Below are 25,394 nucleotides of genomic sequence, written 5' to 3'. Positions count from 1 at the left end.
TCTGATTGGCAAGCCCTAGGCTCTGTGGTTTAGACCACAGCTCCACCCATGTCCCTCCCCTCCAATATACTTTTCAGGCAATACTTTATCTGGAACTGTGATTTTCCTCCTTGAAAGAAGGAATAGTCAAATTACTTTTAAAACATGGTGATAATGGCAGCAAATCAGTTCACCACCTTAAATTGAAGGAATTAATACTATTCTAATACTGCAGGAATCCCCGTGACAGGGTGAGCTCCCGTTGTTCGGTCTCAGCTCCTGCCCACATAGCAGTTCGAAAGCACGTCAAGTGCAAGTAGATAAATAGGTATTGCTCCGGCGGGAAGGTAAACAGCGTTTCCGTGCGCTGCTCTGGTTAGCCAGAAGCGGCTTAGTCATGCTGGCCACATGACCCAGAAGCTGTCTGCGGACAAACGTCGGTTCCTCGGCCTATAGAGTGAGATGAGTGCCACAACCCCAGAGTCGTCCGTGACTGGACCTAAGGGTCAGGGGTACCTTTACCTTTAATACTGCAGGTGTAAGAAGATTTTGGATTTCATTCTCCGTAAACCATCTTTTGGGAATTACCTAACTAAAATGTTGCAGAAATTGGTAATTGCTGCAAAACCCCTAACAAATAGTTATTCAAGCAAATGGAACCAGAACATGAACATTATTTTATTTTGGATTTTAAACCGTTACAGAAGAGCTTTGACTGATGACCTACGGTCTCCATGATATAAGTGCCAAATGTTCTAAGAGTGCAAACATCATAACATGAACACAAAGTGAAGCTCAACATGTCAAAACCAAGTCTCAAATCCACTTGATTTTGAAAGCAGATATAATGCAGCAGGCAGTAGAAGCAAGCAGTAAGAAAGTAGGTATGGAAGATGCTGGGTCTACACAATGCATAGGACAGTAAAGAGTTCAGTGCTCTGAAAAATGTTTGTCAATAAATGAAAAATGAGCACTGCAATATAGAACTATAAAAAGTAAAGTGCAGTTTCAAAGATGTGTTCTCAAAAATGTCTTTGAGTAGATTTCAGAATATCATTTGAATTGTATTTCTGAGCATATTCAAAAATTAATGTAACAAATATTTTAACATATAAAGCTGCCCAAAAGGGAAAAAAAACTAAAGAAACATAAGCTAGTGTTGTATTGCAACTTTTTACTTCACTCATAAGCAAATTTCCACCAGTCCTATGATTTCAGAAAGTACACAGAATATGTACAGAAAAACAAAACCAAATCTCATGAGAGTAACCATACAGTACTTAATAAACTCAGAAATCTTGTAAAGCACAAAGCATCTACAAGGTACAATTCTATTAACAATAATGCAATGTGTTACATTATTGATTATCACTTGTCTACAACAGGGGCAAACTTACAAGGCACAACTCAGTGCTGTGACCGCAGTGTTGTAAGTTACATTCAGGCACTTCTCTAAGATGAATAATTCTTAGCAAAGGCCTTGGGAGGCGGGGAACCCATATGCACTACCCCTATACTGTGTTTAAAGAAATGTCAACCCATTCCCAATATAGTTATTGAACTAATAAGCTAGACATTTGTAGGTAGACTCTGAACAAGACCAACTTCCCTTGGCACCTCAGAGAGGTTTGCAACGCCGTTCCCTACTTGGCCCCAAAGTTTCTTTGCAAATGAGTCCAGAATTATCCTTCCCTCAATGAATGGCTTGCTAAAATTTGGTCTGCAGGGTTGTCCATGGATTCTTACCCAACAGAAACGTTCCATGAAAACGGGAGGGGGGAGGAAATGTTCCTCCAATATATTTATTTATTTATTAAGCTATTTTCTGGTAGGTTGCACAGTGACAGGTGTCTATTGGTGTTAAAAACAATGCTTGCTGCTTTTAAGGCAATGTCTGAATACCACACAGCAGAAAACAAAAGACAAAGTACCAGTTCAACATTACGCTCAGTTAAGTACTGGCCTTTTTAAAAATGCAAGTTCTTCTTTCTCACTTCCCAACCCCAATTTCTTTCGCTATTCTTTATAATCAACTCCCATGTAACTACATATATTACCAAATGCTGCATAATTTCAAATGGACAATTTATTTGAAGACAAAATTGACTGACGCTGAAAACACCAGGCCATCAATGTGTCTTCTGCCCAACTTGTGTTTTTTTTTTTTTAGGCTGGGGTGGGGAACCTGTAACCCTCAGATATAGTTGAACCACAACTTCAATCATTCCTGACCACTGCCAATATTGGCCAGATCTGAGGAAAGCTGAGAGTTCTATGACATTTGGAATATCACAAATACCCCATCCCTGTTTTTGGTCTATAGGAGTTTTATAATATTGATAAACTAGGACTAGTATAAATTACCTGAAATCCAAACTTAAAAAACTGCAATAGCTAAAGGGGCTGTTACATGTTAAAGTGTTTTCACCACGTTTTCCTTCTTCTTCGCCACAAGATCCCAGTATCATGCTCTCAGAAGAAGACATTTAATAGATATTTCTGGAAAGTGATAATATAAAAGCTCAAGGGTCCTTGCAAATGGCTCATCAGTTCGTATGGAAAGGAAGGAAGGCGCAATTCATTTATTGGCAATAAAGAGGCAAGAATTCCAAATAAAGAAATTTAGGGTCTCAATGGTCTTTGGATTAGCCTTCCTGTCCAAAATCTTCTGTGAACTTCTTTAGTTTTTCCAGGTCATGTTCATTCACAGTGGGCTTTGTGCTGGCTAATGACCTCAGCATATCCGCCTGCCACATAGAGAAAAGCAAACAGTCAAGAGCCAAATATTTCTCCATGTAAACAAACTACGTGCAATTAAAAAGAAAAGTCACCAACATACATTTGCCAACTTCACAGCTCAATTACACAATAGAGGGGGGAAATATAAGAAGCAGCCATGAAGATACAGAAGCAGCCATGAAGATACAGAAGACCCAACACATTTCTACATATATTTTACCAATCATTCATGTGACAAAGATGGAAGCTAACCAATATTATTAAGCAACCATGATACTTGAGACCAGGAAATCTATGTCACCACACCTACTTTAAATTACAGGTAGACCCATGCATGTCAATTACTGATTGACAACACGATCCTACGCATGTTTACTCAGAAGCATGTTTAATGTAAATCACCCTGTGATCCTTGGATGAAGGAAGGTAAATAAATTGATAATCAATCAAATCTAATCTAATCCTGAATAAGCGTTTATGAAAAGTGTTCGCAGAATGACTTCTGGGCTTTGCGAAATGACAACATAATGGTAAGAAAGTGAATGAACACTTCCTCGCACACTCCAAGGCTTGGGAACAGATATGAGAACAGATTGTTCATATCCATTCAGTATTTAACAACTTCATTATTCAAAGAATTTAATGTATATAACAAACATTAGAGCAATCATGTAAAGCAGATCAGTATTGTCCTCATATTGCCAAAGGGCTAAGGGTATGTGCTGACCTAACAAATTCATGGCTGCGGCAACCCAGGTACCAGCTCTGTCCCATAGCTACTAGGCCACACCAATTCTTGACATGACAGAATCACGACAATTCCACCATCACTCACCTGCAGAATCAGCATGCATTTGCCTTTTGAAGCCTGTAATTGTTAGGAACCCACATTAAAGTACAGGGCAAGTTATTAAGTTTTGATCCTCCAGGTGATATAACTATTTATACCCAATGAATATTGAAGCCTCATGGGTAGGCAACAATGTAGGTTAAGGTGTTCACCCTGACCCCCATTCACCGTATTTTTATATTTATCTCCTAAGGATGTTCTTTGTTATTTTTTAAACGGACATAACAAACCCTTTCGTAAACACAACATACACAGATTTGTTAGAGAATTCATTACTATTTGGATGGCTAAAGTACCAGGTGGAACCATGAGATTTTTCCAAAAAAAGGGACCACCAGCAAGTTTAGACTTGTTAAAGGGTATAATCCCGGAAACAATATCCACCATATGCCTGCCCGCTGAGCAAAGGTTTAGGAAGGAAAATGAGAGCAAATTATGTGTTATGGGCATAAACAAGCTTTCATTTCCCTTGACCACTGGATAGGTTGTGGGAAGCAGACTTTGATGTAATGAAGTCATTATTCAAAAATACTTGCAAGCCTTCCTCTTTTGAGAACGAAAGACTCAAGAGAAATTACAAAGCTTGTTGGGCACATGGATTTTTGTCAGTGAGCCCCATACGGGATGTAACTTTTATGCTAGAGTTGAAAGAAAATGCAAAAACTTCACAGATACTTAGAAGCAGCAAGCAACTTTTAGAGCCTTTACTTTTTTAACTCATTTGCAGTTCATCAGATTTCCATTTATTCCCTACATTCCCTGACAAAAATGGCAGTAAAAGATTGGTAACAATAAAATTCACAATACAAAATAATTCGCAGCAAAGAAAGCAATGATAACAATAAAACCAGCATGCTTGCTTGTTTGCAGTAAGCCATTGTCTGGCTTACCATTAATGGAAAACCAGGTCAATAAGGTGGCTGTCCTAATATTAAATGTTTGATTGTTATTATGATGTTGCTACTCCATATCACTTAAGAATAACTTGACAACAAAATATTGCAGTCAAGAGCCACAACTAATGACTAATTGTTTTTCATCCTGTATTTTCATAGGGTAAAGTTTGTTAATTATATCTCATGGCAAACTGTTTTTGAAACTGGAGGAGGATACTTTCAACGTCAGTTTTATGATACAGAAAGAAGGCACAAATCCACAGGGCACACCCAAATTAGATATTTCCTTTCAGCCTTAGACAATATTATTTGTGTACAAGCGGTTTTAATTTTGTACTACCACAAATGAATAATACCCTTAATAATGTGGTGGAAGGGGTATTGGGGCTTAAACTAAACTTCAAATTTATTTATAGAAATGTCTCCTGTTATTGTGTGGGAACTGATATTTATTTCAACGGTGAAAAAAGCTCCAGAGTGGGGAGCTGTAGGTTTTCGGTTTTGTTGATTCTAATTATGTAAAATAAAGCACTTGAACTGATTTTGGGATGTACTTCTTCACGGTCTTACACTGGCAAGGGGGAGGAGGCAGCAGGGTTGATCAAATATAAAATTATATGCAGTTGTTTTGTATACTGAATGCAATAATTTTATAAAATATCTAATAAATAGTTCACATCTCCCATTCTAGCGCACTCACCACCTTCTTCAATCAATATACTCAACTTTGTCACTCTGCATAAACCACATCCAGTCTGGAACTTTCACGACAATAGTAGGTATGTTTTTGTAATAGTGGTGCTTTCAGAGGAAAGCAGCAAACCATTTACAGTGGTGCCCCGCAAGACGAATGCCTCGCAAAACAAAAAACGCGCAAGACGAAAGGGTTTTTCGGTTTTTGCGTCGCTTCGCAAGACGATTTTCCCTATGGGCTTGCTTCACAAGACGTAACGTCTTGCGAGTTCTTGCGAGTTTGTTTCCTTTTTCTTAAAGCTGCTAAGCCGTTAATAGCCGCTAAGCCGTTAATAGCTGCTACGCCGTTAATAGCCGCTAAGCCGTTAATAGCCGCTAAGCCGCTAATAGCCGTGCTTCGCAAGACGAAAAAACCGCAAGACGAAGAGACTCGTGGAACAGATTAATTTTGTCTTGCGAGGCACCACTGTATATATAATTCTACACAACTTATATTGAGTGTCATTTTCCAAGTATTTACTGCAAGGCAGTGAGGAGATACTGAAACCCTTCACCTTTATCATCTTTATGAGGAACAACCACATCCTAAGCATTTGATGCACAAAGCAAGAAGGGTCCACATAAAGAATATCAGCTAGTGCAGGAAGGTTTAGGACAGGAATGCATGCAAGGGCACACTCTCAGAATTCTTTCACGATACCTTCCAGGATGGCAAAGCACAATAGGGAGGAGCTTTTTTGATTGGAGAGAAGTTGCAGGAAGAAGGGACATCTCTCTCTTGTGAGCAATTGAGTAAGCCATTGGAATTATATCAGGTATTCAGTAAGCCCAGGAAATAGGACACTGGTTTAATTATAAGGCTGTGACCTCTGGCAGAGCTAGGCAAAAACATCCAGAGCAAAACAAAGACTAACCATTGCAACAACAGGCTCCAGTAGTTTATCCCCTGGCACATCCATCCACGTCATTTCAATGGCACTTGGTTCTCCCGGAGAACATGGAGTGAACAGATCTACTTGAACGTTTGGATCAGACAGTGATGGTCCTTTCACCTTTGGAAGAAGCAAAATTTCTCAGTTGCAGGAGTAAATGCATTTGGAGGTTCTGTCAAACAAGGTCAATGGTAAAAGGCATACCTGTTTATCTTTAACAGGAAACAAATGGACAAGGATGTTTTGTTTTGTGAATCTAGGACATAAGTGGCATCCCGTGCCAAAGGCAATGTGACTTTATAACAAGCTTGAAAGAACAAGAGTACCCACAGATGTAATTATGTGGCATAATTAAGCTTATTTTCCCTGTTTACTTCGCCAAGTTTTAGACCCACATCTATGGAAAGGCAGGGTTGCACCTGTACTTATAGTGTGCCTTAAGAATAGCACTATGTACTTCTTTAGACTTGGCTATTGACATACAGTGGTACCTCGGGTTAAGAACTTAATTCGTTCTGGAGGTCTGTTCTTAACCTGAAACTGTTCTTAACCTGAAGCACCACTTTAGCTAATGGGGCCTCGTGCTGTCACTGCACCGCCAGAGCACGATTTCTGTTCTCATCCTGATTACGATATCTTTATTGTCATTGTCCCTTGCGGAACAATGAAATTGAAAAACTACATAAAACTACCGCAAAACTACATAAAACATTCAAAAACCCCTAAAAACTCTAAAACCCCATTTTAAAATACACTTTACTACAGAGACTCCTTATGCTGCGTTTAGAACCAGAATTGCATTAGCGTAGAAACTGTTTCTCAGGTGGCTAGTCCTGGCCTTTATAACCCTATACCTTCTTCCAGAAGGCAGAAGCTGAAGGAGATAATTTCCGGGGTGCGTACTATCATGTGCTATCTCTGCCGCTTTCTTATGGCACCTGGCAGCATATATTTGATCTAAGGTGGAAAGAGTGCACCCAATAATTTTCTCTGCAGTCTTTACAACCCTGGATAGCATTGTTCTTTCCCTGGCCGTGCAGTTCCCAAACCACACACACAGACCATAAGTTAGTACGCTCTCCACAGTGCAATGGTAAAATGCCATCAACAGGTCCTTTGAGAGATTGTTTTTCTGGAAGATTCTCAGAAAATATAACCTCTGCTGTGCTCTCTTCACCAGGTCTTTGCTGTTCTCTCCCCAGGTTTTCGTCTCTCAACTCCATTCCCAGAAATTGAAACATCGAGACCTGTTCCACGCACTTCCCCTCAATAATAAGTGGCTGAATATTCAATTTACATTTCCTAAAGCCCACAATGATCTCTTTTGTTTTCTTTAAGTTAAGGAGTAACTTGTTTTTCCTGCACCACTCCCCCAACTGCACAACTTCCTTCCTATAGGCCGCCTCCCCCTCTCCAGCAGTAATTAAACCAACCACCGTTGTATCATTTGCGAACTTAATGATCTTATTACTGGGGTATTTGGGGGCACAGTCAGCTGTATAGAGCGTATATAAAAGCGGGCTCAACACGCACCCCTGCGGCGTCCCCGTATTCGTGATGAGATCCGCAGAGACGTGGGAACCCAACCTGACCCTTTGGGAACGGTTTGATAGAAAGTATCTAATATCCATCTGCACAAACATGGTGGAAGTCCCAGGTCTAATAATTTGGGCACCAATCTATGCGGAAGAATAGTATTAAATGCAGAACTAAAGTCTACAAATAACAGTCTCGCGTAGTTCCCTTGCTTCTCCAAATGAGTCAGGACAGCATGTAAAGCCATTGCCACAGCATCCTCTGTGGATCTCTTTGCCTTGTACGCAAACTGGTAAGGGTCAAGTCGCCCTGGCAGACAAGATAAAATGCGCTTCCTCACCAGTTTTTCAAAACATTTCATTATAATGGGTGTCAACGCCACAGGGTGAAAATCATTCAGACTGTCTATCTTTGATGTTTTTGGCAGGGGTATAATTTCAGACAGGGTGGAACAGTGGCTTGGGCCAGAGACTGGTTAAAAATCTTTGTAAATATTCCTGCCAGTTGGTCCAAACAATCTCTTAGCACCCTGCCAGCCACCCCACCTGGGCCCATAGCCTTCCTCGTGTTTACCTCCTTTAATATTCGCCTCACTTCTCCCTCTTCCACCCTGGCAGCATTTCCTGTAGGTAGTGATGCCAATAGCTCTGGCATCCCTGTTGGAGTCACTGTTGGTGTCACCTCAAATCGGGCAAAGAAGGTATTCAACTCTCCCACACAAGGAAGCAGTACTCTCTACCACTGATGAATTCCTTGATTTATAACCAGTCAGATGTTGGAGTCCCTGCCACATTTGTCTCGTATTATGATTTCTGAGATGGTCCTCAATTTTTCCTCTGTACTATAAGTTTCTAGATCTTGATGGTCGAAGATATTCCAGTCGGTCTCCTGGAAACAGTCCTGCAGTTGCTGAGAGGCTCCCTCAGGCCACACTGTAACTATCCGTGTTTGTATCTGGCCTTGTTTCCTGAGGGGTGTGTATACTGGTGTCAGAAGCAGGGACACATGATCTGAACTACCGAGGTGTGCCAAGGTATTGACCTCATATGCCCGTCTAATGTTTGTATACACCTTGTCAAGAGTATTTTCTCCCTTGTTTCACACTCAATGTGCTGATGGAATTTTGGGAGTACTACCCTCACATCTGTGTGATTGAAGTCCCCCGCAATAATGTGCACCGCCTCCGGGTATCTACTCAATTTAGCATTGATGTTTTCATGCATACTACTCATGGCCCTGCATGCATTTGCAGTTGGTGCTATGTACACCACTGTTAACACCGCTGTTGTAAATTCCCGGGGAAGATAGAAAGGTCTGCATTTAATTGTCAGAAATTCCACATCCGGAGAACAGTAGGTATCCAACTTGACAGAGTCCGTACACCAGTTTTGATTTACACCCCCCCCCACTTGTTTCTTGCCAGAATCCTGTGTCCTGTCCCACCGGTACATTGTAAAACCTTGTAATTCAACAGCTGTGTCTGGAATAGCTGAATTTAACCATGTCTCTGTGAGTATCAGCACACAACAATCCGGATGTCTTCCTCCACTCCTACACGAAGCCTCCATTCATCAAGTTTATTTGCCAATAATCTCACATTAGCGTAAAAGATACTTGGAAGATGTAGTTTACATCGTTGTTTCCTTATCTTCCTTCTCTCTTTCATTTGACCTTGTCCTCTACAGCAGTGTTTCCCAACCTTGGGTCTCCAGCTGTTTTTGGACTACAACTCCCATCATCCCTTGCTAGCAAGACCAATGGTCAGGGATGATGGGAATTGTAGTCCAACAGCAGCTGGAGACCCAAGGTTGGGAAACACTGCTCTACAGCCTCTCTTCTGCTTCCGCTCTCTTCTTCTTCTCCTCCTCCTCCTCCAACCCCGATGATTTATGATTTCTGGAATCTCGCACGCCCGTAGCTGCTCCCACACAGCACAGTTTCTACATCTGTATCTGCTGCTACTTCTGTCCCTGTACAACAGCATTTCGTATCGACTATAAATCATTCGTCCTAACAAACCCTGACTCCCCTCCAGGGAGCTCTCAGCCGCAGCGTCTGCACGCGCCGCCATCTTGAGGAAGCAAAGTTCTTAACCCAAGGTAATATTTCTGGGTTAGCGGAGTCTGTAACCTGAAGCGTATCTAACCTGAGGTACCACTGTACTTCCCCAAAAGCTTGGCTAGCAACGTTCTGTGGATTTTCTGGCAGACCAAGTCATACCAGGCAGGAAGAAAAGCATTAATGCTATGCAGCACATGAGAGAAATAAACTTGGTTTAGTATCATAACCAGCACATCCTGTCCTGCTTGTTACGTTCTTGTGATGGGGCATTCTCAGGATATATTTGAACAACTACCAAATCGATTCTGCGGAGAGCTATAAGGTAAAGGTAAAAAGACCCCTGACCATTAGGTCCAGTCGTGACTGACTCTGGGGTTGCGGTGCTCATCTCGCTTTCTTGGCCGAGGGAGCTGGCGTACAGCTTCCGGGTCATGTGGCCAGCATGACTAAGCCACTTCTGGCGAACCAGAGCAGCACACGGAAATGCCGTTTACCTTCAGGCTGGAGCGGTACCTATTTATCTACTTGTACTTTGACGTGCTTTCGAACTGCTAGGTTGGCAGGAGCTGGGACCGAGTAACGGGAGCTCACCCCATCGCGGGGATTCGAACCACCGACCTTCTGATCGGCAAGTCCTAGGCTCTGTGGTTTAACCCACAGCGCCACTAGAAAACAGTAAATTTACTTGGCAATCAGAACTCAACTGTATATAAGCTTCTGATGCTTTGCCAAGAAGACCTGCTAGTAAAGTTCTTTTTCTGCTGCCCACCTTTATAACTTTCAGAATTTTTTGATGTATATAATCCAAATACGGAAAACATGTTTATATATTTTTAAACAAACAAGCCAGATTTTAGAAAGCATTTGCCCAAGATAACATCACTTTAAAAAAAAAAAGGAGCCCCTTTCTCTGCACAGTGCTTAGTACCAATATTCATGATTCTCCTTTCTGGGACAGACAGCTGGTTGTCTACATTCTCAAGTATGTAGAATTTCAGGCAGAATCTGGTATCATGTTATGACTTGCAGCCCTTTTAAACCAAATGTGATGAACTATAATAGGAAAGGACATTTGTGTGTAAGCACTGTTGTTGTTTTAAAAGGTATCCTAGGACTTCTGGAAAATTTGGGATAGATGTTTTATGCAAAACAAGGATCACTTTTAAAATATATATACAGCTTATGAAATAGGAGAAGATACAGACAAATAGACAGGGATGACACTTTCCTCATATACAGTACCTGCACTGCAACCATCAAGTAAAATTTTAAACCATAGTATTTAAAGATGACTGTAAAGACACTGGTAGGGAATAGCAAGAACCAAGATATGGTGTTGGCTCTCTCCTCAACAGCTTTCCTGCAGGTGTGGGCATTTTCCTGTTGGATCAATGAGGCACAAGAGTTCTGCTGAAGCCTGGGATTTGTTTTGGCTCTGCCCTTGCCAACTGTGTGTACAAAGACAGAGCAGTACCATGCTTATACCTCCTGTTTTCAGCTCACCACTGGAGAAGGCACAGGTATATGGGCTTCCCTCTACACAATGGGGGCTCAGAGAATCTGAGTGAAAAGGCCGAGCAAGCTGATATACCTGTGCCGTACTTTCTCCTTGTTGGCTTGTAACTGGAACGGAGAGATGCGTTGGTTTGCCAGAGCACCTGCAGGCACCAAAGTCGGCACCTTGTTATGAACAGTTTGGAGTTGTGTTTTGTTTTCCGCCCTTTCTTCCCCAGCTGCAAGTCGAGAGGTGCAGGAGGCTTCCCCCTTAAACTTTGTGCTGCATTACAGAGACACCACACGTGACCTGGGACAAAACCCTGCAGTTGAGTCCTGAAAACAACCTCCTGTTGACCTCTGATGAGCATGCAGAAGAAGAATTTAGAAGTTCCAGTTACTCACTTTTTTAAAGTGTGTGGCCGACTGAACTTTCCTAACCGGCTGCATTAGGGCGTCTCGTACTATTATGCTTATGTCGGCGCCTGAGTAGCCATCGGTTCGCTTCCCCAGCTCTCGATAATCTGATTCAGTCAAGGTGTTCTGAGTGGTCCCAAGGTGAAGCTTGAACATTGCAGCTCTTGCATGATCCTCAGGTAAGGGAATGTAAATGCGCTTCTCAAACCTTATTAGAAAAATCACAAACAGTGATGGTCATCCATACCCATAACCAGGGTTTTTTTCCCAGACAGGACTTACCGAAACACAGTTATGGCACCTCTCAGGTGCCACAGCCATTATAAAAGAACAAGGGAGGCATTTATGGTAAGTTCCGGCATTTCTTTTCCTAGAAAAATACCACTGCCCATAACAGATTTCATGCAAATTCAAGTTTGTTTTTCTAGCACAACTAGGGAGGAAACAATGGGTTTCCTGGAGAAAGGAAATTATTAATTTAAATGGGTCTACTCTGTAAAACACAGTTGACTATAACCCTATCTTTATACTACAGTTTTTGAAAAATCCAGCCATGAAACGTAAGCTGTGAAACATTAACAGCACCCAGACTGAGAGTTTTAAAAGCAAGTATTAGAATCCAGGTCCTTTTGAGCTGTCCATTTCTTTTCACGCTCGTGACCAAATTATTTTCTACGGTCTAGAGAAATAATAAAATAACTAAAAGTTACTGGTTGTTTGAATAAAATTCAGGAACTTGTGTTTTAAAATTCCATAAAAGTGCACTGTACGTCATATTTATAGAACTGCTTATGCACTAAATCATAGCCAACATATTTCATGTTCTTAAAGCAAAAAAATTGCATGGATGATTAAAGAAGTATTGCAGATGTTTCACAATACAATATTAGTTTGTTCCATTAAGGGACACACTAAGGCATGTATTGGATGCAGTAGTTCTGACTTCATAAAGCATGATCTGGCCACAAGGGTTGAGACAGCATGCATACCCTTGCGCTCTGCTTTGATGTTTCACTCCTGGTCTCTTTTAACAATCTGTGCATTATATCAGAAACAGGAATCTGCTTAGAGACTGACAGCGGAGGATGCATGGGTATAGTGCTTGCTCCCAGTTTTAGTAAACAAAGCCAAACTAATAGGTTCACCGTACAAAGTAATCCTTGTGGCTTGTTTATTCTTCTGACAAGATTACTCAAAGATCTTATAATTAATTATAATCTTATAATGAGGAAACATTTTGTTTACAGCAGCCTGGTTTCCACATCACACTAAGCCGAACCATGGCTTAGTATCAATGTGCAAGCTTCCAGGAAAGAGATTGTGGCCATTTTGCATCTCTCTGTTTGTACCGCTTTGGCATGAAGCCATGGCTTGATTTAGCGAGTCGTCTGAATTCAGGTTCGTGCTATAGCACTCCTGGATGAACCATAAGGTAGGGCAATCCTTAATTACAGTTCACAGTTAGCCTGGAGAGAACTAAACCATGAGCCTGGGTTCAGATAGCGCAGTAGGCAAAGCCATGGCTAAGCTCAGCACAGCAGTAGAATGACCAGGGGAGAGGGGGAGCAAAAGGCTGCAATTCCATCACCTGGAGCCCACACACTTGGGCCAAGTCACACATTGGCTTAACATGGTGTGTGAACCACGCCAATGCATTTAAATAATATGTGGCCACACAATTATGTTGTTTATGCAACAACATAAACAACTAGTGCCATCGTAGGTTAACTGAAGTACCGCATTTTTGCTCCATAAGGCGCACCTAGTTTTGGGAGGAGGAAAACAAGAAAAAAAAATTCTGAATCCCGGAAGCCAGAACAGCAAGAGGGATCTGGCTTCTGGGATACCGTGTGGCTGTTCTGGCTTCTGGGTTAACCGCGCTAAGCCTCTTCAGGGCAGCGGGATGAAGGCTCCCCCTGCCCGAAGAGGCTGCGCACGGCTAAGGCAGAAGCCAGGAGAGGCACTGTGCAGAGAGGGAGAACTGCGCAGCGCCCCTTCAGCAAAGTGGGAGGAGGAACAGAAGGGGCTCCCTCTCTGGGCAGACCAGTCGCTCCATAAGACGCACTCACATTTCCCCTTACTTTTTAGGAGGAAAAAAGTGTGTCTTATGGAGTGAAAAATACGGTATTTTACGCCTTCAAAGTGGAGCAAAACTGTCCAGTGCTTTCTGTCACCCACTATATTCTGATACTGATGCAAGTGGTGTTCATTACTGCTACTGCTACATGCATGGGCTACAGTGCATTGTCAGCACCAGGAGAGAGGTGTTACTATACCAGAGGTGGACAAGTAATCCTGCAACCCTGACTAAGCTGCAAGCAGTGTCACTTTGACCAGGACAATAATGAATTTATTTATGTTATTATACCTTACCTTCTTCTGATGGCAGAATCTAGAACCCAAGGTATGTTAGTAGCTCCCAGAACCAAAATTCCTTCATTGTCTGTTCCAACTCCTAATCAGAACAGGTGAATTTAATCAGTGACTATAATAATAACAACCTCTAAGCAATGTATAGCACAGAGAATGAGAAACACTGAACTTGGCATATTTTAAACACCATAAACTTTTATCTCCACAGATCTTCCTAGGTCAGCTAATGAATGCTTGGCCACAGACAATCATGTTATATAAGTCATCATATTACTTTAAGTAGCCATGCTAAGAAAATGATCTTACCTTGCATCTGAACTAAGAACTCTGTTTTAATTCGTCTGGCAGCTTCACTCTCATTTTCACTTCTGGAGCCACAGAGAGAATCTATTTCATCAATGAAGATAATTGAAGGTTTGTTTTCTCTTGCAAGCTGGAACAGATTCTTCACTAGCCTGTGGAACAATTTAAGTTACATTACAGGACAGCAACACGGCAGTATTTCACCTGTTTTCCGAAATTCAGTAAAGTTCTTAGCTGTTAATCTTCCATAGATGATGAGATACTAGAATCCTGTATAACTAAGTGTATATACTTCATATACGAATTGCCTTTTATCCAGTTGCTTCATACAGTTTGAGAAATTAAACAGCAAAGTTATTAGTTCTTGGTCATCTCTCCATTGATTAGAACCATTATCCAACTGCTCAGTAACTATAATTTCAGGACTCTTTGCAATATAGCTGAAGAACAACATTTCTAGATGTCATAGTATAGAGAAACATGAAACACAGGGTAGTACATTGCAGAGCAGATTATTACACTTTCGAGATGATGTAGCTGAGAGTTAGTCTGAAGGCCTACATGCCTGAATGCTATTGCAGTCCCTCACTGTCACTATGCATCTACTTTGTACAAAGATCAAATCTAGAACCAAACTAGGCTGCCGCATAGCTATTCAGGCTTTGTCCAAGGTGAAGATCTTCCTCAAAAGCAAACTCAGATCTAACTCATAGATTTGGTGCATGCAATCCCAGACTGTCTGTTAAAAATGGCTGTGTTTCCTCCTCCCAAGCTCTCCATAAAAAGAAAATGCCAGGCAGGGGGAGGGAGCTTAGTTTTCTGACTGACATTGCTAGCTTCCAACAAGCAAATGACCAGATCCCACCTTTATTTCCAACAACGGTGCTTTGGGAATGATCTTAGCAGGAAAAAGCAAACAAACCCTCAACTGATTTTTCTAACAGTTCCCTAACTCCTGCACTTATCCTGAAATTTTGTAGGTTATTTAGCATACAGGTGCTTCTGCAATGCATTCCATTTTCATACAAATTGCACCACCAAGTTGGGGTGCAGAAGCAAACTCCTTCACCCTCAAATATTAAAGGCTCCTTTTGAATAAAACTTCTGAACTTTTCTATCTGAAATGTGATGTGCTTCCTTCATTCAGAAGAGGCAATGCCCTGCAAATGTAACACTAAGAAGTTAAAATGTTATAGTTATCCCCTTTAAAAAACCTAAAACCACTGCACCTGTCTGTCTGAAATTTAACTGGCTTCATTCACTTAGAATGGGCAACTATGCAGGAAGCAATTTTGTCTTGGTACATACCTCAATCCCCAATTCTTCCTCTTTTCTTTCTTATTCTCCTAACCCCACAAAACAGGACCCCCCCCTCTTTATTTCATAAAGGTACTTTTTAATATCCAAGTCTCATACATGAACTACGTATGAATAGCCCAGGAACGATATTACATTTTCTAAACCAGTCAGACATACTGGGTCCAGACACCCCACAGAGAAGTGTATCAAGGAGTGCCAGTGAGCAATTTAAAAACTAGGAAGCAGAGGGTGGTACTTCCTATAGAACCACACAGCTCTCATTCAAAGGACCAGTCAATCAGTTCCTTCCATTCTTATGCATTTCCCTTCAGTCTGTTTCTCCAAGCAGAGCAGAAACACACTTTTTCCAAGTTGCATAATTTTTCGTTTCATGGGGGGATTAAACACAGAATTTGAAACCTGTGAGATTGTTGATAGGTAGCCACATTCATCTATTGCAGCATCCTAGAAAAATGTTAAAGGCTTTTCTTTTACAGGAGGTAAAAGTAGACAATATATTTTATATAACACAGGAAAAGCACCTATTAGAATACTCAAATTACAGTTACCTTATCCCTTGGTTCTCATACAAGAGCAAAGGGGTCACTTGAACAGAAATCAAGGCTTGGCATGTGGGTTCACGATCCCTGAAGAACTGGAAGCTTCCACCCTTTATAGCTTTAATACTTACTTTTCACTCTCTCCCAACCATTTTGAGACAAGGTCAGAAGAAGATACGGAGAAGAATGTAGAATTGTTAGCTTCTGTCGCAACAGCTTTTGCCAAGTAGGATTTTCCTGTTCCTGGGGGTCCAAACAGAAGGATGCCCCTCCAGGGGGTTCTCTTCCCTAAGAAATATAAAGTGTACATATAACATGGGGGGGGGGGAGTAATTAGAAAAAGCATCAATTTGGAATTGATTATGGTACAAAATAACACCCAACCCCTGCAAATAATCACTTGTGACATAATTAAGAGAGGTACTTCTTGCTTTTATTATCATTTATAAATTACTTCCATATGTATGTTTTTGGAATTATCAGAATAAAATATGATATTGTCAGCAGGAAATTAGATTCCTGCCAACAGCTACACACAGGATTGTACCAGAAAAAAATAAATACAAGATACTAATTCTGGTGCACCCTTTTTACATGTTGAAAATGTTACATTCTGCTTCAGTCTAGGGCTCCCATCTATCAACTCAGCACCAGATTCCCTGTCTAGGGAAATACAAACAGACTAGGAATGCCCAAATGTGGCATAAAGTGCACCCTAGCAGCTCAGACTGGTATGACAGCAGCAACTATTCCTGATCAGCTGAAAGATTAGGACACCCATGTACACAGATGTTCAAGCAGGGTACTTTGCCCTACAGCCTAAACATTTTAGGGTTTTGTAACTGAAAGACAATATATAAAGAAATACCTGTGAAAAGATGAGGAAATTTAATAGGCAATATTACTGCTTCTTTGAGAGCTTCTTTCGCTCCTTCTAGCCCAGCAACGTCATTCCATTTGACATTTGGTCGCTCCATGACAATAGCACCTATGAAATTGATTTATTAAGACTGAAATCCTCACAAGGCAGCTTACAATATATGGACAATTAATAAAAATAAACAGAATAAAATCTCAAAGTAGCTGTTCTACTACAAAGGAATTTCAGAAATAGACTGGAAAGAGAAGCTGCTGAATTGCAACTTATTACCAAACTTAAAACCATGGAGAGACCTGGTCTGAACAAAGACATTGGATTCTTATCTCATTATACATGACAAAGCCATTTTTCACCTTCTCACCCCTTGCTTTTTCCTGTAAGACCTATTGCAGTCGTTAAGAGTCGTCAACAGGCTCATCACAGCTATCTGCCAATCACCCATTCCCACCACCCTTCTGAGTAATACCCCTCCCCACCTTCTCACTATATAGAAGGGTCTGGTGACTTCTGTTTCAGTGTATCTGAAGAAGTGTGCATGCACACGAAAGCTCATACCAAGAACTAACTTAGTTGGTCTTTACTGGAAGGAATTTTTTTTGTTTTGACTATGGCAGACCAACATGGCTACCTATCTGTAACTAGAATAAAATCGAACAACGATTTAACGTGAGACATTGGCAGCAGCTAGAAGCATCATAGTTCAACTAAAATATTTTAAAATTATTTCCACTGCGAGATCCTCAAATTATCAAATCATTTTAAACGGCTCATTCTTTTCCAGTTTCAAAAAAGAACAGTATCACCACTGAAGTAGAGCACTGATAATTTCTAGTCTAACGTTTACAGAAGAGCTTCTTCAAAGGCTCCAGTACTTGGAAAACTGAAGTTTACATCCTGGCACTGACAAAACTATCCTATTCTCAACCTAGGACAAAACAGCACTATAGTATTTCACTTAACAGACTACAATTGAAGGTATCTGAATTTTTACATTTTCTTTGATCTGTAGAATGATTTTGATTGGGGTGGCCGGGTCATAAAGTCTCTCTCTCATGACCTTCAGGTGATCTTTTGGGAAGAGGGAGGAATGAACAGAGAAGAAAGTATCTGCACATTGTGCAGTGCAAGGGAACGTAACCATACAGAGCTGAGCTCCGTATCTTCACCAAACTGTACTGCATGGGTAGCACTATCCTCCCTTACAGGCGAAAGACTGGTACTGACACTGTCCTTGCAGCATAACAGAAGGAAGGGAATGTGAACGGATTGCCTCTGCAAAGCAGGGATACCTCCCTCGGCCCTGGAGCCTCATGCCTGTATCATTTACCATCAGTGGCAATGCTAAGTAGTCAATCTGATTAGCTATGTAGTTATGTATCTTCTGCAAGAGAATCCTGAATGTCTGGGATCAAGCAGGGAGAGAGAAAAGACAATTGCACCAGAGAAGCAGAGGGAAAGAGAACAAAGTGGCTGCAATCAGCTAGGAGGGAAAAAGGGGGTACATTTGCACTCCCCCTTTTAACGTTTGTCCAGTTATTAGGCTGATATTAATTAGATGCTTCAAGTTATCTATCTTGCAACTTCTGCCCTGTTCATTTGATAAAAAGACTTTATTCAAGATATTAAGCGCTTGATGTAAAGCTACCTTGGAGTTGATTCTGCAACTTCTTTTTCTCAGGATCATCCGATTCTCCTTCCCCATCACTATCATTCCTAATTTGGGTATAAGGAAAAAAATAATGCACAGCTAAAAGACAGGCTCTTCCAGCCAAGTTGTTGTTGCTTTAAGTGACATTATTTGTAAACCCATCCTCATAACATGCAAACTCGGACTTCAAAAAACTTGGAAGCATATAATTGTCAAAAGATTAAGGGAATAGTTGTGTTTTTGTAGGTGGATGTTACAAAAAAAGATTTTTCTTATGCAGCTTATTAGTCCGACCCTGGCTCATGGTAATTTCCCATTACTCAAAAGTAATACAATTACAGTGGTACCTCTGGTTACGAACTTAATTCGTTTCGGAGGTCCGTTCTGAACCTGAAACCGTTCTTAACCTGAGGTACCACTTTAGCTAATGGGGCCTTCCGCTGCCAGCACATGATTTCTGTTCTCATCCTGGGGCAAAGTTCTTAACCCAAGCTACTACTTCTGAGATAGCAGTGTCTGTAACCTGAAGTGTTTGTAACCTGAGATGTTTGTAACCCGAGGTACCACTGTATAACTTATCCACATTTAACACCTGCGGTTTCAACTTTATGTGGCTGAAGGTCAGCTGGCTGAATTTCACACAAGTTAAATGCATGGAAGGCAGACAGCTTAAAAAGCTTGTTTTGCAGAAAGAGCTTTCAAGCTCTAAGACTTGCTTACTGGGCTCCAGGAGGGTCTCAAGAGACCTCATGGGAACTTGGATGGCCCCACAAGATCTCATGACAGCATCCCAAAGTCTGGTAAGGCCCACTCAGCACATGGCTCTGGATAGGGTAAGGATGTTCACAAAGGGACAGTTCCAAGATGATGGCTTGAGTATACACATTTTTCCATATAATTGCCATCCCACGAACATAACCCCCGCACAAGATAGAATCTTGCTGTAAAACAGTTTTATGAAAGAGAACTTAGAGCAAAAGAAATATAGGACGTGTCAGCACACAATAGTCCTTGGAACCCCTGATCGCCAACATGCTGTGGAAGGCAAGTCCTTTAATTTTTCCATGCACTTCCTTTTCAGTAAGGAGGTCTGTGGTTACAGCACAGAAACTGCTGCTGCAGGAAAGGACCACACAGTCATTGAAAGTTATGTCCCTGAGGGAGCTCCCTACCCAGTATGAGCCTTGAGCTTCACCGCCCTCAAAATGGGGAAGTAGTGAGTGAAGTGGGCTGAATGATACCTATTTGAATATAATTTTCTTCCTGACATTCCTGTTTCATCCCAAGAAAGAATGGATGCTTAAAATAGATACCATGTCGTATCATTTAACTCTACTGCTTTTAGGATCTAATATAGAATGTGCGATAACCAAGTCATAAAATCACCAGTAGGGCCACAGGTCTTGAAATATGGTATTTTCCACGCACTGTTCCACCACCACTGAAAGCATTAAATACTAAACAAGCAAACTTGGAGAATGTTGTAGTACATGAAACTAACATACCCTTTTTCATCAGTTGGACCAGATTCTTTGACTGGTTTGAGGGGAGCTTTTTCTTTCTTTTTCAAATACTCTTTCAGCTTTTCCGCTCTGTCTAGATACTCCGTACACTTTGCTCTGATGCTTTGTTTTGCTTTGTCACCCTGTGCTTCATCTGAGAATGAAAAGTATTTTGTTTTGCGTCTTGAAGCAAAACAACAAACCATAATTAGACATCCCCTCCCTCCCTATAAATAACAAAAAATGTTATAGTCACAATTACCCTCTCCAGGGGCTCCTTTTTATTTTAGTGCACAGAATGCATTCTCTTCTGAGGCAATTAGTATGACTAGTTTTGTACTCAGTTTTCTCAGTGCAAAGGTTCAGTTTCCAAATACATCATCACCAGTCATTAGCCTTCCATTTATATAAAACTGATGGGTCAGTCTTCCAGAAGATCTCTATTTCCCTTTCTGAGTCCCAATTAACTGATTTAATTTATGATCAAAATGTCATTAGCAAGACCATGGCATGTAATTTGGAACCTACTGGCATAATTTCCAAGAATGTGAAGGAATGTTTAAAAACATAAAAATCTCAGCTACTTATACTTAGCGCAGTAATTCTTACATTTGACAACGTGAAGAAAATACTGTACAGCATGTTGATACAAGCGGAGGGCTTCCTCAAAGTTTCCTGCTTTATCTTCTTGCGCTGCCTTGCTAGCAAGGTCTATTGCTTTCTGTTTAAAAGGAAAGGAAAGAAACACGATTAAGGTGAAAACAATTAAATAAGTTAACCCTAAGTGTTTGTAACATGGGAATGCAAGAAAACAATAGGACTGCATTATATGCTGAAATGACACCTTCATTTTCAAATAGTCAAGAAGCTTTATACTGGCTGGATTAGAATCCTACAGTAAGCCATGGTTAATGCTGTATTGTGAACCTCACTTCCGTTTCACTTCTCCCTGCTAGGTAGGCCAAAAATAAGTCTTCAGATTATGGTTTGTTTCGAGAAAAACAATGAGTCCAACTTTATATCAACTCTAAGCCAAGGACTGTGTTTTATTATAATTGTTCCCAATTAAAACAATAGATGAAAATAGAAACTTTGTTACCCATTTATTTATTTCTCTGCCAACTATTAATATTGCATTCATCCATTATGGGGATTGTAAGAAACCTTGAATAAGGCTCCCCCCCCCCCCCAAGTGCTTAAGCATTTAACCATTTACTTACATCCAAGGACATTTATCTTATTTCTAGTGCTATGCCTAACTGTCACACAAGTAGTACTTATTTCAAATATTGAAGAACATCCCCACAGTCGGCTAATGTAAGCAAACCCAAGGATCTGTGTGCTCACAGTGGGACGCCCTCCCCTATACAGTATACAGTTGATCCTCACCCTACAATATTACACACTGCTTTTGAAACTCTCCACGGTAAAACTAATTTTTTTTGCCACATTGGACAGGAGAAATAAAGCCCCCTTAGATGCTCCAAACCAGTTTTGCAGTTCTGTGGATAATTACCTGTATTCAGTACAATTTAAGCAGTTATCACATTACAATTAAAAGCCACAGATTCACTCTTGGGAGTCATTCCTGTGTCCAAAAGCATCTCACGGAGATGATTTGCTCAATACTAATAGAAACAAATATGAGACCAGTGAAACTTTACATATAGCATGATACTGCATGAAACTTTTGTTGGGGAGTGTATTTTTATTAGTTTGTATACATTACTGTTGTTAATTGTTTTAATTTTGTATTATGTATTTTGTGCTTTTATATTTTAACTTGTGTTGTGAACCACCCTAAGACCTACAGGTATAAGGGCGGTATACAAATTTAATAAATAAAGAGAATAAAATAATAATCCAACTAGCAGAGCCGACCCATTGAACTTAATAAGACAAAATGGCATTTTATTTACTCTCTAGTTCCTGCAGTATATGAGATATTGCACAATAGAAGTGAAACCTACAAATTATGTGCAAATTATGCAAGGGGGCAGGTAGCAGAGGTTACATCAGGGGGTTAGGAACCTTTTTAGCAAAGTGGTCCAGATATTTATCTGCAGTATCTGTAGATATTTATCTGCAGAGATTTATCTGTAGTGCATGGCACCAACCATCTGTCAAGCATCTGGCATCTGGTGATTGGCACTTACCACAGTTGACCCACTGAGGTGGAGGACATAGTTCAAAAAGCTTCCTAAGCTCTGTGCACAGTATTTCTCAAATGCCAACCATTCAACTAGTTGTCAGGGGCTTGAGAAGTGTTGCTCAAAGCTCTTCACCGACATGACTTCTACCCACACGGTCAGTAAGTAGCAGGGGGAGCTCTGTGCCAGGGGAGTCACACCAACACCATTTCATAGCAAGGTAGTCATGTCTGTTCAATGCAACACACATGGAGATGGACGCAAATAGGATTGCATTGCTCTGCCTGTCAGATAAAAATTATTTGTCCAGCTAGCTTTGATTGTATAACCAAGGCCTTAAAACCATGGTTAAGCAGTGATTCTCCTAACCTACCTCACAGGGTTCTTGTGAGTATAAAAGAGAGAGGGAGAAGATCACATGCCACCTTGAGCTCAGTAGAGCATGAGATCTCAGGGTTGTGGGTTTGAGCCCCACATTGGGTGACAAATTCCTGCACTGCAAGGAGCTGGGCAAGATGACCCTTGCGGCCCCTTCCAACACTACAATTCCAGTAAAGAAACTAACAAAATAGCCTCTGCAGCAACAGAAATGCATTCTGCACATGTCCAGAGGCACCCCAGTGCTTCTCCCAAGGTGGTGTCTGGATAGCTCAGCTGAGTTACAGTGTGGTGCTGATAACGCCAATACTGCTGGTTCGATCCTTGTATGGGGACAGCTGTGCATTCTTGCACCGCAGGGGGTTGGACTAGATCAGAGCTTTCCAAACTGTGTGTTGCGATATGTTAAGTGTGCTGGCTGCAGCATGCAGGCACGTCGCACGAGCGCTTCCTGGAAAGGGGGTTAGTTTCAACTTGGGTTTGCTAGCCAAATTGAACTGCTTCGTCGCGAAATGATGAAGGTATTTTAAAAAAGCAATACAGTGGTACCTCGGGTTAAGTATTTAATTCGTTCCAGAGGTCCGTACTTAACCTGAAACCGTTCTTAACCTGAAGCACCACTTTCGCTAATGGGGCATCCTGCTGCTGCTGCGCCGCCGGAGCACAATTTCTGTTCTCATCCTGAAGCAAAGTTCTTAACCGGAGGTACTATTTCTGGGTTAGCCGAGTCTGTAACCTGAAGCATATGTAACCCGAGGTACCACTGTAATAATAATCACGATTAGTTTTGGAAAGCTCTGGCCTAGATGATCCTCAGGGTCCCTTTCAATTCCACGACTCGCTGTGTGAAGCCGAAGCCGAAGCAGCTCAGCAGCCAGCCACCATCCTGACAGCTCCGAGAGAGAGAGAGAGAGATGGACGCTTCCGGGGCGCTGGCAGGTCAGGTCAGGTGAGGCGAGGCGGGGCGCCTCCCCCTGCTGCTAGTTCCCACAAGAGGGAGGGAAATACGGAGTCTCTCTTTCTCGTAGGAACCTCGACATTACGAGAACCTTTCGAGCGGCAGGGACTCCTGTCAGTTAAGAGGCAGCCGTCCATGTAGCCCGAGTCAAGGTGAGCCGCCTCACGAAAGGACTCCTTCCCTCGCCCTCCCTCCCTGCCTCGCCTTCCCTACACACTTCGGAATTCTGGCGCGGCTCCCCGTCACGCGCCCAACAACCCCCGCGCCAGGTGCTCACCTGCAGGTTGGATGTGGCCGCCATGATGGGCGGGGGCTGACGGGGACGGTTTTTTCCCGGGGAGACGGAGAGAGAGAGAGGACAAAGTTAGGTTGACAAGTCGCGCTTTTCTCCCCCCTCTCGCCTGTATACCGGCTACGCAAGGAAGCCGCCCCCAAACGACGATTAAAAAAAAACCCCTCACGCTACTTCCGCAAGCGAATCCCACAGCCGGCTGGAGAAAGGAAGCGAAGGGTTCTTCCGCTTCCGTGACGCCCTGTCGACGTCATGGCTGTGCGCCCGCGACGGCCAATAGGACGAGGAACGGCGCCAAGCCGGAAGGAGGAAGTTGAGGCGAGGCGAGGCGGGTGGAGTCGTTGCTACGCATGCGCGGCGCGGTGTCGTAGTGCTGGCAAGCGTCACCGCGCCTGTTACACTTTGACTTCAGCGGGCCTTCCCTGCTTCGAGTGGGCGTGGTTAGGCTTGTGTTGCCGATAGTTTTAACTGTTGCTCGTCCACAACAGAGGAGAGTTTTTTTTCGTCTCCCCACCCTGGTTATGACAAGGCAGATGCTGTTTGGGATCCAACCCAATGAGCACGTTAATTTTAATTTTAACACGCATCTAGATCTCAAGATGCTAAGCCAGTGGTTCTCAATTTTTTTTTTCTAGGCCACGCTTTCAGAATTAAAATTTGGATTTTTTTTTAATTGATAAAGAAATACATTGGAAAACAAAAAGAAACATCAACTAGCAGTGCTTGGTTTATGACGTAGAACACAGCCACTTTATAATATGATCACAGGGCATCCAGGAAGCCTTAAGCAATGTAGCTTAATAAGAACGAGCCTCTTAATATGTGTACATTAAGTATGTATACAAACTCAATGAGAGGTGTGAGTTTTTGCTGGGTAATCTCATATATACATTAGGTCTAATTTAAGACAAACTCATCAACACAAAGAAACATTTCCAGTCTTTAATATTTGTTGGTTGAAAATCTCAGTTCACAAAGAGATATTGAGAACTGTAGAAGAATAGCTGGCATTCTTGAAGAGGCATAGATACTGCTTCTGGATATATATAGATACAGATATATATAACACTACAATCAGAAATATTCGCACAGATAGTGGCAGAGGATAGATGGGAAAACAAATGCCAAAGAATCACAAATAAATGGGCAACCTTCTGATTGGCAAGTCCAAGAGGCTCAGTAGTTTAGACCACAGCTCCCCAAAAAGTAGAATTTCACAACAAAGTACAGAATGTAAAGTACATGCATTTTGGATAACATCTTGTGAACACAGATAAAAAACCCCAACACTGGAAGTGCCTAAGCCCACAATAAAGTAAAGTGGGATTGCAGTCACTGTTTGTTTTGGGTTACACCCACAGACCTATCAGGAAGTGCTACGGTTGCTCCTAGCCCTACTAAACACCAATAAACTCTGCCCACAGACCCAGTCAAAAATGCTGCACCTTGTCTCT

General features: G+C 41.7%; 1 protein-coding gene across 1 annotated transcript; it reads right to left on the bottom strand.

Moving 5' to 3' along the window:
• Positions 1-639: 639 nt before the first annotated feature.
• VPS4B (vacuolar protein sorting 4 homolog B) lies at positions 640-24,177 on the bottom strand. The gene is made up of 11 exons (XM_081918278.1): positions 23,926-24,177; positions 20,772-20,883; positions 20,166-20,316; positions 18,658-18,725; positions 17,001-17,120; positions 16,264-16,420; positions 14,277-14,425; positions 13,971-14,052; positions 11,586-11,805; positions 6,072-6,209; positions 640-2,726 (listed from the first exon to the last, which is right to left on the bottom strand). Exons 1-11 carry the CDS (start codon positions 23,947-23,949, stop codon positions 2,625-2,627), a joined length of 1,323 nt encoding a protein of 440 aa, XP_081774404.1. The 5' UTR covers positions 23,950-24,177; the 3' UTR covers positions 640-2,624.
• Positions 24,178-25,394: the final 1,217 nt, after the last annotated feature.

The sequence above is a fragment of the Podarcis melisellensis genome (assembly GCF_964234715.1).
Source record: "Podarcis melisellensis genome assembly, chromosome: 7".
NCBI lineage: Eukaryota > Metazoa > Chordata > Lepidosauria > Squamata > Lacertidae > Podarcis > Podarcis melisellensis.
This window is presented reverse-complemented; position numbering and strand designations above follow the sequence as displayed.